Consider the following 14,794-nt stretch of genomic DNA (forward strand, 5'->3'; position numbering starts at 1 on the left):
TGCTACATGGGCCTCCAAAAGTGCACAGGATTTCTCAGCGCGAATTTCGGAGATTATGAAACATTTGTAATTTATTACATTTTATTGCAAATATAAAATCAAATACAGTAAGCGCTTTAGTTACCAGTGTCTTTAGATAGATTTATATGCAAATCACACAAATATTGCTTTTGCACGCGAAAATATTATTGTGAAACTTCAGAAAATCGTGAATACTTTGATTTGATTCTGACACGTCAAAAACTATTGTCTACTGATCAATCACAATAAAGTTCAAGACATGCGAGGAAACCTCAAAACCACAAACTAATTACCGCTGTTGTTTGTGTTTAGTTTTCTTCCACCTTATTGGCTTTTTCCTCGCTACACAATAACATTCCATAAGTATTTCTGGTCTTCAAGGTTTTCTGAGTTTCACATTATTAAGAATACAATATTTTGAGACAACCCCCGGTGAAAATCTTTCAAGGATCTTCAAGGATCTCACCACGAAAAATTCGAATTACTACGTTCTCACTACGAGAAGTTGGAATGCGTAGCTTTTCAATCACACCTCCCAGGGTCTTGGGAGGTAACAGCAGACTCGTCATACAACTGTACAAAAGTAGTAGTAATGCATGATTATTTCAGTACCTTGATATATTTAAATTTTTCCAAGATCCCCGGGCTTGCAATCGCCGGAAAATGTTTTTAATGACCTTTAATCCAATGTTGTGTTGTGTTGTGCTGTGCTGTGCTGTGTTGTGCTGTGCTGTGCTGTGCTGTACTGTGCTGTGCTGTGCTGTGCTGCGCTGCGCTGTGCTGAGCTGTGCTGTGCTGTGCTGTAGTGTGGTGTGGTGTATTGTATTGTATTGTATTGTATTGTATTGTATTGTATTGTATTGTATTGTATTGTATTGTATTGTATTGTATTGTATTGTATTGTATTGTATTGTATTGAATTTACAACTTTTCAAAACAAAAAGTTATATTTTTTTCAAAATGATCTCAGCCTTAGGTTTATTCTTAAAATATTCATAAATTTCAGCCTCGTTATTCTTATAAAATATACTCTTTAATTTAAAAAAAAGAGCGGTGTAGTACAATGACCGAAAGTGTAAATGGATTATACCAATCACATCGAGCACCCTATACATACATACACATACATACATACGCTTTATTTCAACTCGAATTTCAAACTGATCTCAGCGTCGGGTTTATTCTTAAAATTTTAGCCTCGTTATTCTTATAAAATATACTCTTTAATAAAACTCGTATCTTGTTGTAAATAATATCATATTACATTCGCTTCACGAAAGCTCGCTTAGGGAGACTTGAGATACTAGCGTGAGGGAGGTAGCGTTTAGACTGAGATAAAGATACAAAATTAATTCGTAAAACTGAACGCTTCAAAATGCCAGTAGCTATAGCTACCAGACATGTTTCACCAAAACACTCCAAAACTTAAAAATGGCAGGTGGGCGCACTGGAATACACACATACAGCTTACTTTGTTTCATTGCCCCATTTTAGGACGTGAAGTTACTTGGGAAAATTATTTGCTTAACCTGGACATAAATGTATGGGTTTACAGCTATTGAGAGACCAGGAAAAACTAAAATATCACAATATATAGCTAAATAGATGTGTTTTCTCTTTTTCTGATGGGGAGACTTACCTCAACTTTGATTGTTTCTTAATGCAAAACCGCCGAGTTCTGTTGACAAAATTTCCTGTCAATTACAATACTCTCAGGCGTTCATTCAGCCTACAAAGTGCTTACTTTCAACCCAACTGTTTTCTTTATAATTAAATACATTTATTTAGAATCATGATTGTCCCAAACAAAACAATTTTTGGCGAACATGTGGCTGAAAGATCAGCTGCAGCTACACTCGTTTTTTTAAGAATATTCTTTTTCTGAGCATTCTTATTTCTCCGGCCGATTTTAGGCTAAAAATAATCTTGTGAATATTGTTAGATCATAGGAATAAAAAGTGGAGTATGCTGACAAAACGTCAAATTATCTGTCTTACTACGTTCTATACTTTGATAGCATTGACGTAATTTTTTAGCCAGACTGCAGGCAATAATTAGCTCTCATTAACCGAGCAGGAGGTCTGTATGGGAGAATCTTGACCGTGGTCGGGAGTACAGGCTGAACGTTTAATGTAACTGGTTTGTACTAGCTGACATTTTACTTGCGAACGGCGATGAGCTGAACTTAATTCTGCCAAACTCGTCCTCTTTACTTTTTTTCCTCATCAGGCTTCGCTCTTCCATAATATGGGTATTTCCTGGAACTAATATTTTGGAAGAAAATAGTCAATATTTTTGTATTTAGTTTGCAACTTTTTCACGGCAAAATGTAATCGGTCTAGATGCCGGTCTAGCTGGGAAAATCTAGACCGCGGTCAATATCGATTTCAGCCAATCAAATTCGTGAATTCGGTAGTTCCCAGTCCTTGTGAGACACAGCCATACAATAAAGCCCGATGTGATAAGCATAACTTCTTGCAAAAATGAAATTAGATATTGCTGGGTTTTTTTGGCTGGTTTTGTAATTACCGTTTAGGGAAGGAAGAATTTTTGTACAGTTTAGTTTAAAACATATAATTTTATTGCATTTACAAATTTTCAACCCACAAAATTATATTCTTTTCAAAAACTCGGCCACGGGTTTGTTCTTAAAATATTCTTAAAATTTCGCAAATTTCAACCTCGATATTCTTATAAAATATATTCTTTATAGGAAAAAAAGAGTGGAGTACAATCGCCAGAAGTGTAAATGGTTCTACCAATCATACCGAGCACTGTATCTTGTTGTAAATAATATCACAGTACATTCGCTTCACGAATGCTCGCTTAGGAAAACTTGAGATACCAGCGTGGGAGAGATAGGGACGATTGTTTATAAACGAAGTCTAACTTAATCATTGTTTAGGGCTGAGCCACGGTTTAGACGTCTCAGTAAACAATGGCTAAACGATCTTTAAAATTCATTCATCATTGAAACACGGTTGAACCGTGTTTTCTCGAGCCAGTGGCTAAACCGTGTCTCACGGGGAAATGCTTTGTCTGCGGAGTTATTTCGTAGGCAAATTTCGAGGTAGTGGTTGTCTCTGCAACATGGCTTCTAAAACAAGTCGCACAACAAATTTAAGCGGACAAGAAAAACTTTTATTGGCCGAACTGGGTAGAGACTTTCCAGAAGTGGAAAGCATGCAAAGGCCATGAGAGTAAAACGTTAGCAAAAAAGGCAACGGTATGGTAGGAAATTTTAACTAAATTTAACTCCCCAAATCCCAACGGTATCAAACGAGACCTTAGTCAGCTTCAAGGATGCTGGAGGTCGCTGAAACTCCAGTCGAAAAAGGAAAATGAATTTTATCGTCGTGAAGCAAGAAAAACTGGTGAAGGAAAAGTGCCTCCCCAAGTAGCGGACGTAATCCTAGCCTCAGTTAATCCTCTAGAGCAGGAATTTGATGATGATGCGGGAGAGGAACTTGATCAGTTAAGGCGGGACAAAGACGAGAGGGAAGTTATTACATGCGAAGTGGAGCCAAGTCTACTTGCTGACCTTGAAGCTATTAGCAGGAAAGGAGTGGCAAAAGTCACGAAAAAGGGGGATAGTCAGAAGTACAGTAATTTTCAATCGCTTCTAAAAACTGGGTTTTTTTTAATAATGATTTATTATATAATTTACTGTTATTGATCATCAAATAACATTACATTGACAGGTGTAAACGCAAAAGACCAGACTCCCTTGAGGAGGAAGACCCGGCCATTTTTGTCCATGGCGAGGGACGAACACACATTAAAAATGAAGGTCCTAAAGCTTAAAGAATGGAGGCTAATGAACCAAGGCAATAACATGGGAATTGGTTTGCCACCTGCATACGATTTCGTAAACCAACCTGTAGTTTGACCTTTTTGAACTTTGAAATATTCATGTCATGAAATGTAACCATCATAAATTTCAAAACAAAAGAATTAAAAGATTAATTGATTGCAGTGAATGTTCTCTTTTGTTTCTTATTTTGTTGTCAATGAATGTTACATGCAATTTAATTTAATCTTTAATCTTATTAAGCAAAGTATCGTGAAATAATGAGCTGGCGTTTGGCATTACCACTTGCGTCTGCTGCAGCCACAATGGCAAATAGAACATCTTAATCTTCAATGTCTTCATCAAAGTCTTCCTCTCGATGCAAAAGGGCGGAATCATACAACACTTCAGTGGCCACAATAATGACGAGGGTATTCGCCTATGCGGTGCGCAGTCCCAAGTGGAGACACGGAAAACGTCGCTTTAGCAATCCAAAGCATCCCTCAATAACACACCTAGAACGCGTACGTAGGCACATCTCCTGCATTCTTTGGCTTGAGGATTGGTGTCATGAAATATGTCCTACAAGCGTATCCACTGTCACCCACAAGAATGCCATCAAGAGCACCATCCCTTAATTTGTCTGAGATGTTGCTGTTCTCAAAAATGCGTGAGTAGATGAGTAGATCCAGGCCAGTGGGCTAAAATGTTAGTAATAAAGGAATCGCTACATCATAAATGGCTTGGACGTTAATGGAGTAATAATAATAAATAATACATAGTATTTTTATAGCGCCTATCCAAGCGTGATCTAGGCGCTTTACAAAGTTATAAAATATGATTAAAATAGAATAATATTAAAAATATAATAAAACAAGAATCAAAATCATTCCAAAAAGACTTCGTTAAATAAATGAGTTTTAAGCCGAGTTTTGAAAATTTGTGTCAACAAAAGCCATAGCATTTTATTTGTTTGGACATATGACTCTGATGTTGGTACAATCGATGGCCCCGATCACACCTGCAGGAAAGTGCGCAATATCATAAAACTTTCTCTTGGTATCAGCCAGGTTCTCTGGAAATGACAGGAATTGTCTTTTTTGTTTCGCAACAGTTCTTGAAACCTTGTGAATCACTGTGCATGCAGCAAATACAGAAACACCAAATAAATCGCCAATAACCCTCTGAAAAGTTCCTGTCGCATAGAGTAATTAGCACTTACTGCATTAGTGGAAGCGGCACTCATCTCCTCGTTTAATGTTGAAGATCTTTATCCAACATTTTTACGAGGTCACTAACCGAGTCCTTTCTAAGGCGAAAACGCAATCGAAAGTCTTCGTCGTCGTATTCCTCCAATGGGTTAAATCTATCCCTAAGGTGCCGAATTTGTCAAACATGTATATTACGTCGACTGGCGTAGTTTCTCAGTTAACTGTCTGTCGCGCAGAGGTCCCTCCATTTCAAAATGGCTGACCATGAAAATATCGTTAAACAGCGTTTAAACGCACCTTTGATCTGGTCTAACTTACTATTGTTGCTTAGTCGGTGTTTATACACTGTCTAAACACTGTCATGGAAACACAACGTTTAAATGATCGGTACTCATGGTTTAAGCATGTGTTAGACGACGACTTTCGTAAGCATTGTCTAAACTTCGTTTAAATAATCGGGCCAGAGTGTTTAGACTTAAATAACGATATAAAATTAATTCGTAAAACTGAACCGGCTTCAAAATGCCAGTGGCTATAGCTACCAGACACCAAAACACTCCAAACTTAGAAATGGCATGTGCATGGGCGCACTGGAGTAGACAGCTTACTTTCTTTATTGTCCCGTTTGAGGACCTGAAGCTACTTTGGAAAATTATTTGTTTATCATGGACATTTATGTCTGAGTTGCTAATTTAAACTAAGATGAATTAACAAATATTGAGAGAACATCGATCGCATACCATCGGCGAGATGAAGAACTAAGATATTAAAATATGAGTTAAATAGATGTTTTTGTTTTTCTTCTCTCTTTCTTTTTCCGATGGGGAGACTTGCCTCAATTTGGATTGTTTCTTGATACAAAACCACCACTGAGTTTTGTCGAGAAAATTTCCTGTCGATTACAATACTCTCTCGCATTCAGCCTATATAAGAACTGCTCACGTTTCAACCCACTAACGCTGTTTTCTTTATAATTAACTACATTCATTAAGAATTGTCTCAAACAAAACAATTTTGGACGAACATGTGGCTGAGTGATCAGCTGCAGCTATTATAGAAATTACTGAATAGAGTAAGCCAGTCGAATAAATTACTGTTTGACTCAATACACACAATATATTTTGAACAAAATAAAAAAAATAAAAAAAGTACCAACTGACAAGATTTCAAACGCCCACAACACAACCTCTGACGTCACTCCACTGCCTCGACACGTCTGAGATCAGTGGAAACAAACATTTTAAGCCATTTGCGACGTGACCGTACTTTCCACTCGGTGGAGCAAGCGCAAGACTGGCAAAGTTTCGACAAGAAGACACTAACACTGCAAAACCAAAGGGGAACCAACCAGTCGAACAACTAAGTCTATGCAATCATCCATTTTAACGAGGTGTATCGATCACGACAATGAAGAACACCGAATCACTCGCCAATCCTTCCAACGAAACAAGGTCAATGTTTTATTGCCCGGACTCACCAGGATACATCTGGGACGTAAATGAGACAACCGTTTTTGCGGTAATTCTTGCCATCACGACCATTGCTTGTCCCGTTACCATACTGTTAAACCTTTTGGTGATAATAGCAGCGAGGACGAGAAGAGAATTGAAAAAGAATTCAAACATCCTGTTGTCTAGCGTGGCCTTAGCTGATCTTTTGGTGGGCGCTGTAACCATGCCGGTGGCAATCACGTTAGACTCGTTAATTATCCAGGGAGTTTTGATTGTGAACGTTATCTGTACGATAGATATCATAAGTGTGTCTCTACTGCATGTTGGTTGCTGGGCGTCATTTTTTCATCTGCTCCTGATTGCTTGGGAGAGATATGTGGCCATAGTGAAATGGATGGAGTACAAGGCTATTGTTAGAAGAGACCGTGTAAACAAGTACACGAGAGCTGCATGGATATCGTCATTAGTAATAGTTGTTTCATTAGTTATATTGGAAGCTGTTAGCGTTCCTCGTGAACTTTTATTAATCGTAGATGTCATTTTGACCATTTTTTGGTTTGTCTGCTTATCTCTAATAGCATATTTTTATGTCAAAGCTTATCTCGCAGTGCGAACACGGAACAAAACACAAGACAGCTCAGTAAATGTCCTGGTCAAAAGGAAGCTTGAAAAAAAGTTTGCGTCCACGACGTTCTGGCTAACGGTTTTCTTTGCAGCGTTGAGTTTTCCGACCTTCGTCGTTTATCTCTTTCGGGACGTTTTGCCTTTTCTCCGCCACGTTTCGATTATACGATGTGCAGAAACAACATTTCTGTTAAACTCTCTGTTCAACCCATTATTGTACTGGTATCGAAACCGCCGCCTAAGGAAAGCTACATTAGAGCTGTTAAGGTGCAGAAACAGGCCAGCAGCTCGCGCGGGGCGTCGTGTAAGGCCATATCGCTGCTCCGTGGCGTCGCGAGATGTTGAAAATCTTCAACGCCCACGAGTTTTAAGAGCACAGTCTCTTAGTGTTATGCTGTGTTCAGATACGCTTCTGAGGAGGTCGAGTAAGGCAGTGAAGGAAAGACCCATGTCAGCTCCATCGAAGGTAGCAAGCAAAGACATATTCACACAACAGAGCAATAAACAAATTGTAAAAGTTAGGATTGAAAATGCCCCAAGAGGGAAAGGCATTCAGCGCGAAGCTGAATTGCCGAAAAACACCACGGAGCTTAGAAGATCTCGGCGTCATATCGGTGTTAAAACTGTGCGATCAAGTTCACTGATTGAAAGTTCTTTCGTGTCACAAAATAATATCGAGAGATCCAGGTCAGAGCCAATAATAAAAACAAACTTAAACGAACCGGAGGGCAGAACAACTGTTAAGGAGTTGACGATGAAACTATAATCGATTGAAACACAGTCAGTTCGTTGCAAAATGTGTAAATTTTCGTTAGAAGCAATAAACAACAAATAAAATTGACTGCTAAAAATTATGAGTATGGTTTTGCTGGTCTTTTTGTGGACTTCTGTAGCGTAATGGTCTGGTAACCCATAAAACATGTTCTATTTGTTCGGTGAAATACCTGTCGCATGTGAATCATCCGCGATTTAACTTATGCTCTATTTGACGGCAACGGTTACTATATTTCCCTTTTCCTATCCACTAGTTATAATACAGTTCTGTTTATTGGTGTTTTTGCTCCAAATATTTATGCTTTATGTAATTATTTTAAAATGCACCACCAATTATTGTGCGATATATTTCTCTCGCGGTTAATTACAACGCAGGTAATTTTTTTTTTTGTATCCATCCTTTGAACAATACTTTTCAAATTCTTTAATAATTCATCCAGTTTAAACAAAGAAAATTTAAATCACAATCGTGGCGGTGTTTGGATATCTGATCTTAATTAGCATAGAATTTTACGATTTGAATTCTCCATTTTCACCTTCGTTTTAGTTTCGATTGAGAAGAAATCTCAAACACTACAAACCATGTTTCACCACATTTCAAAACACCTGAAAGTTCGTCAAAAACACTTCGCTTCGCTTCGTACTTTCCACTCTCTTCTCGCTGTTTAGAAATGTGGTCAAACACGGTCTTTCGTGTTTGATGTATTAAATAATCCACTTTTTTGGGATAAAAACAACAGTTGAAATGAAAAGGAAAGCAATCGAAACTCTCCGGGGGTACTCCCCAAAGTTTTTGTAGGGGGTGTGAGGCCTAAACCTCGAAACCCGTACACTATTTGAGACCAAAATCTGTGATTTTCCATACCTCATTTAAGACCTGAGCAAAAAAGTCGATACCCCAGACCTCTAAACTTAGTACACGTCTCTTATATACATGTATCATCGCAACTGAACAAAAAACTGCTTCCATTTGCGTAAATATTTGAGAAGGGCTGCAAATTTACCAATGTTGATGAGGGAAAAATATGTCCTTGAAAACAAAATACCCAATACCATACTAGAGTGAAAAATAATCATTTCTCAGTTAATGTAGAGACAGTTTACAAGAACAGTACACACGTTGCGACATCGAAAATTGAGGCCATTTTGTCCCTGCTTCATGACACACGGATTCAAACAGGATGAATGTCATGCAACATGCCGCGGAAACAAAACTGCCCCCACAACAAAACGTTTTCTTAAAAACCGGCATGCCACACGTTGACGACTGTCGCTGCAACATGTCCGCGCTTCATGCCCTCGCAACATGTCCCATATTGTGTCGACCTCAAACACTTGGAGAAAAATCCTTTTTATCCGAAGTACGATTATAAAACGCCATGGAAACAAAGATACAAATTTATTGTCAACAGTGAGCTCACCTAAGTTACTGCACAATTTTTTTGATAATTCAGAGCTTCATCGCTAGAGTAACACCATCTGAGAATGGAAGAAAACTTATCGCAACACGACTGTCTCCATGAAGTTTCTCGTTCAACTCGTGAATTGCTCTTGTGTGTTTATCTGAAGCTCTTTTTTCAGGGTCGCAAACTGTGCGACCCAACAAAACCTACAGAGAGAAATACAGATAAGTAAACGTCATCAAATGCAATCAAGTGTTAACTAAATAAGGCGAAACAATATTTTCAGCGTTACGATAGCGAGCTACGTGCCTGTTTGTCGATAATGTGTTGCCAGAGAGATTGTTAATGTAACCGTAATGTAACGGGGAGAGATTGTTAGTGTATCCGTGATGCGTCGTCAGAGAGGTTGTTAGTGTGTCTGTATCGGCCGACGCATCGCTAGTATGCTGGTGAAGTGTCCGTCGAAACGTCGGTGGTGTGTTGATACGTCGGCCGACATGTCAGTAGTGGGATAAGTCGTGGAATGGCGCGTCTCCACTGTGTCATGTCGGTGTTGTGTTGGCCGATACATTGCTAGTGTATTGTTTGTATGAGCAGTGTGGCAGATCGGGAAATGGCACTGCACCAAGGGCGCACACGCACCAAGGGTGGGAAAACTCGCCCGATTTACGAAGGCGCGATTTGTTTTGGTTTTGCATTGGTTAAGTGTGCGGTGCAAGTTTTTCAAACTTCTCACACTGACGCAGCAAAATAGTTAAAAGAAATAAACAAAAGTTTTTTTAGCACTTACATTGTCAATTACTATAAGTCCGCCTTTGCGAATAAGCTGTAACGATTTCTCATAGAACTGGTCATAGAAAAGCTTATCAGCATCAATAAAGACAAGGTCAAAGCTCCCAGCTTCTCCTGCAGCCGACAGTTCATCTGAAAAACGACAAGGACAAGTTACAAACAAACGTATACCTAGCAGCTTTGTATTTAAAATATGAAGTGATATTTTAAATGATCTTCTACAAAAATTTTCTTTTCAGGCCCGCCCTTTGTTAAGCTTCCCTTCTTTGAAAATATCTTAACCCGTAAGTGGGCATTCTCCAGTTGCGAAAGACGTTGCAATTTCACGTGACCGGACACCGATGCTTTCACAGTGCCTCGTCCACATGGGAGTCTCAAAACGGCACCGGAAGATTATTAAAAGAACAAAATATTCGGTAGGTGGGAGGGGTGAGAGGGGTAACCCGCAATGGACCAGTCTGATCTTCCACGCAGGGTTGAGGGTTAGTTATCAGCACTTCTATTCGCCCCATATATAGTCTAGCAACAGGCACCGCTCAGGAAGGCATTCAATCCAACGCTTCAACGACACTGTCCAGATTAAGAAAAATTCAGAATATTAACAAATTGATTCATAAGCAATCCTTTTCGATTTGCTCTAAGTTTTAATTTTTCTCTGTGTAAATCGCAAATAGAAAAAGAAATGAGGCAAGGCGAGAACAGCTAATCATCACAAGCAGCTCTTACCTAAAGTGGTGATGGCCGATTGTAGTTTTAAATCTATCTTTGATTCAACACCTGCCTGCCAAGTAAAACGAAACAAACTTAACAGTTGGTAGCTACAAACTGGAACATTGCAATTGTGGTTACAATTGGTAGGAGTAAGTGGAGTCAAACTCTGCTTTTACTCAGTGTCATTGGTGCCCTGAATGCCAGAGACTTAAGCTGTTTTTCCTGTACCAACCAAGGGTTTTGACGTAATTATGCCACGTCTCGTGTCCGGGAAGAAACCCAAGGGCAGGAAATTCTGCACCTCATATGTACCATGTGACTTCATATTGACCATTTCAATCAACCTCGATCCCAGGCTCTCTCTCTCTCTCTCTCTCTCTCTCTCTCTCTCTCTCTCTCCTGTTGAGTATTCCGTTGAGGACAGATAAGGAAGGCAAAGGAGAGAGAGCCTGGGATCGAGATTGCATTCAAGGTCTCACTCAGCACAGGCACTGATTAAGTACAAAATTCCGCACAATTCATTCTGAAGATTATGACAATGGCTGTACAATCGACAGGGAACTCGATACGAAGAGGGTCGTCTACCTTTCAGGAAGATATTTTTCAATAAAATGTGTCAGTTTACCTCTTTAAAGTAGCGCTCGCCCTCTATTTCTTTCACAAACTTGTCTGTTATGTCACATGCCACAACTTTGCCATCGGGAGGCAGCATCATGGCCATACTCAGAGTATTGTATCCGGTATAAACACCTGCAAGGAAACATGATAGCAAAAGCAATTGTCGTGACTCTCTCGCATTCCATCTCAATCTCGAGAAAAAAGAGCAAACACAAGAAGATCAGGGAATTTGGAATTTCGGGTCTTTGAAGATGCCTGACGACTGAGCTGTAAGCAGACTTATCATATGACCCGTACGGCCCAGCGCGCTATTTCATTGGAAAACCATAGAAAAAAGGCCCCGTGTGAGGGCCATACGCTTCGATAGGGCCGGAAAAACGCGCACGGCTCTACTAGAAACGCGTACGGCCCGGAAAATATCGATGCGAGTTATCTGATGACTTACAAAAACAAAATGACCGAGTGAGGTCGGGCCGGGCGGACTGGAAAATATTTGGCTCTCGGTCATGACGCAGGGACCTCGCTACGCTCGGTCCGTACGTCCTGACCTCGAGCCAAATATTTTCCCGTCCGGTCCTATCACACAGTCAGTAAGTACATAATCTGGCAACAAGTAAAGGGACTGCAGGGAGAGGGCCGAAGAATTCGCTAAGTCCTCCGCATCGATGCACTATTTTTCTTTGTCTTCAGTTGGACTTTTCTCCAGAAGAGTGCGATAAGTGCTAGCAACGTACATCAGTAAACCTATATTTTATGGATGTCGAACTGTTACGAGCTCCGTCCCTGAAAATGTGAGACATATTTCAGATCGACACGTTTCCTACTTAAAGATAGTGATAAAGAAACTGAGAAAAGGAGATAGAGATGAAAGATCAGCCGCTTTGTGGTAACTCACACTTCAACCCTTAGATGTTTACCTTACCTATTTCTATAACTTTTCTGGCTTTGATCAGCTGCATCAACAGTCTCATAAGTTGAGCTTCATCAGCACTACAAAGCAGTGCGTTGTCTGCACGGTCCAGAGTTGCCTATTTAAGGTCAGTAACGTAACATGGCTATTAGATAAATGGTCTCACTGTCCTGTTTAACAAAACTCTTCCTTTCCTCTCCTCTCAAGCCTTGACCCAGGTTATATCACAGTGAGGCCCTATTAGGTGTTTTCGAGATATGGAAAAAATGGTGGGATATGGTATATTAAGATCAGATAAAACGGAATATCGAGTAGGACAATTTGTAATTTTTGCAATCGGAGTGTGGGATACTCAGACCCCCACCTAACGAGGCCTCAGTTGTCTTTGTTCATGAAGGGTGAAAGACGAACGGGGAGAAGGGGTTGAAATGAAGACAGCTCTTTTATGGGCCCCTGGGTTCCTTCCTTCCTGCACCCGTAAGACCAGAGCCGCTTTCACCTCGATCAGAAAAACCATTTTTTTCTTTTTCAGAATTTCTAGTGGCGAATGGAATATCGGATTACTAATTATTCCCGAAACCTTCCTGAAACAAGGCCAACCTAGCGAGTTATGCTCAAATTTTACAGAAATGTATTCCCTCGAAGTTCCCTTCTACCCGATTTTTTTTCTCGGAATAATTTATCGGGGAGAGTGGTATAATTTTTTTTAATAGGCCCGCTTCCCCCACTTTCACTCTTCAGTGCGCCCGCCACGGTTTGTGGTTGGAAATTTATTCACTGTATACAAGGGGCTCGATGAGAAACGAGAGCAGTTTTATAAGAAGATGTCCCTGCCGTTTACCGTAGTGTGTTCTCATGTAGCCGAGGGTTGTGTATTACTGAAATGTGATCGAGATATAACGACATTGATGATTGACTCTAAGAAGGTCAGTTTAGAAATAAAATGGCTTGATTAGTCATGCATGGAGCTTTTCGTATTTGCAAGTTTAATTTTGCCAACAAAAAATGCTAATAGAGACAATCCACCGAGGGCTATCCGGGCGGTGGTTGTGACTCTTTGTAAAATGATAAAAAAAATTATGTAATGTAGGGAATATCGAACGGGTGTCAATAAAAAAAACAAAGCCAAGTTCCATAACGTAAACCTACCATCTGCTGTTTTTTCCTGTCCTCTCTACCGCTCGAGACGTCGAATTTTAGCGATTTAACCTTGAAGAGGTTGTTATGTTACACATACACGTGTCAATCCGCCCATATGGGTGCCCTGTGGGCAATCCTATGTTTTTCCCTGAAATATTATCCTTAGCGCCAAAGTTTAGAAATAGCTTGTTGGTTTGCACAGAATCCTTGCATTTCTCAACGCCGATATTCCGCATCGATAATTGCTTGCCTCTGGTTTATCACCTTAAGTTCGACACGGCGTCTGAATCAACCATCGCTAAAAGTCACTCAAGGTCGAAATTATTCAGCGAACTAAATCCTCGGCACCCGAGTGAAACGACGTTTGGACCGGCCATATTTGACGATACAGAAATCTTGTCCAATGTCGTGTAACCCCTTATGGTAAATTTGTCCATAATATACTCTTCAATTAAATTCTTACCTGTCGAAGTTTTCTAAGTGGCGAGGGCTCTCGGATTCCATATTCCATAACATATCTATTGACTGGGCTGAGTTCAGTGTGGGTCTTGCCGAGTTTAAAGAGTGAATTGCCCCTACGTCCCAAAACCCAAGCAGTAACAAATCCTACTGCTGCTGATGATAGTGCAATCCCTCCGATCAATAACTTGTTTTCGCTCAAAAATGACATCGCTCTTGAAATTATTCACACTAATGTGATTTACTCTGCGTCTGGATCCAGAATTGCATAACCATTCTCTCAAGCATGACAACATGTGACATTCTCTTTAAATTTACATGTGTACTTTGAATAGATTTACAAGGCGAAAAAATTTCTGGGGGTCCCCTCAATTTTCGATGAACACGAGTCTTAACCCACGGGGTATCCGAACTCAGTCGTACAATAACAGGAGCCCATGACTGTGCAGGAGCCCATGAGCCATAGCATAGTCATGGCTCCTGCGTGTGACGAGAAGCGTTGCGTGACGCCGTGACGTGAAGGGCCTTATTTTTCGAACATTAATGAACAAGCGAAGAGCAATTAGAAATTTACTGTATTACATACTGGCATGAAGTTGGAATTTCCAATTAAAAAGGTTCAATCCCATCCTCTCAGGTTACCTTACGCTTTGAGTCAGCTAAAATATTACGAAACAGCGGTCACGGCGAAATGTGTCAGTCCACTGGGAATTTAAGGTGGAGGGAATAGACAGGGCTCCTGAACAGAGAGAGTATTACTCTTTCCTAAAGCATGTCCATCTAGTAAATATTCCATACAAAATCCTATTTTTCAACGAAATCACTATCACGCAATACTCACAATCGACTGTGGTTAGTCTAAACAATAAGCGGGGTGTACACGACTGAAT

General features: G+C 40.0%; 2 protein-coding genes and 1 pseudogene across 2 annotated transcripts; 2 read left to right on the plus strand and 1 right to left on the minus strand.

Moving 5' to 3' along the window:
• Positions 1-1,421: 1,421 nt before the first annotated feature.
• On the plus strand, positions 1,422-3,761 carry LOC149116969 (uncharacterized; annotated as a pseudogene).
• Positions 3,762-5,788: 2,027 nt separating this feature from the next.
• Positions 5,789-8,033, plus strand: LOC110059608 (uncharacterized). Its single transcript, XM_020766331.2, has one exon. The coding sequence runs from the start codon at positions 6,430-6,432 to the stop codon at positions 7,861-7,863; it is 1,434 nt and encodes a 477-aa protein (XP_020621990.2). The 5' UTR covers positions 5,789-6,429; the 3' UTR covers positions 7,864-8,033.
• A 1,220-nt stretch (positions 8,034-9,253) lies between these two features.
• Positions 9,254-14,737, minus strand: LOC110059664 (uncharacterized). The gene is made up of 6 exons (XM_020766391.2): positions 13,909-14,737; positions 12,318-12,423; positions 11,403-11,527; positions 10,793-10,847; positions 10,065-10,198; positions 9,254-9,480 (listed from the first exon to the last, which is right to left on the minus strand). The coding sequence occupies exons 1-6, from the start codon at positions 14,113-14,115 to the stop codon at positions 9,322-9,324; spliced, it is 786 nt and encodes a 261-aa protein (XP_020622050.2). The 5' UTR covers positions 14,116-14,737; the 3' UTR covers positions 9,254-9,321.
• Positions 14,738-14,794: the final 57 nt, after the last annotated feature.

This window comes from Orbicella faveolata, unplaced genomic scaffold, assembly GCF_042242905.1.
Source record: "Orbicella faveolata isolate gen_17 unplaced genomic scaffold, um_ofav_v1 contig_12, whole genome shotgun sequence".
In the NCBI taxonomy this organism is placed as follows: Eukaryota; Metazoa; Cnidaria; class Anthozoa; order Scleractinia; family Merulinidae; genus Orbicella; species Orbicella faveolata.

Bases quoted from the DNA above. Each gene is read 5' to 3' on its own strand.
- LOC110059608 (XM_020766331.2), top strand. From the start codon at position 6,430: ATGAAGAACACCGAATCACTCGCCAATCCTTCCAACGAAACAAGGTCA.
- LOC110059664 (XM_020766391.2), bottom strand. From the start codon at position 14,115: ATGTCATTTTTGAGCGAAAACAAGTTATTGATCGGAGGGATTGCACTA. The intron at 10,199-10,792 runs GTAAGAGCTGCT...GTCGTTTTTCAG, and splicing joins ATCGGCCATCACCACTTTAG to ATGAACTGTCGGCTGCAGGA. The intron at 9,481-10,064 runs GTAAGTGCTAAA...TTCTCTCTGTAG, and splicing joins GACTTATAGTAATTGACAAT to GTTTTGTTGGGTCGCACAGT.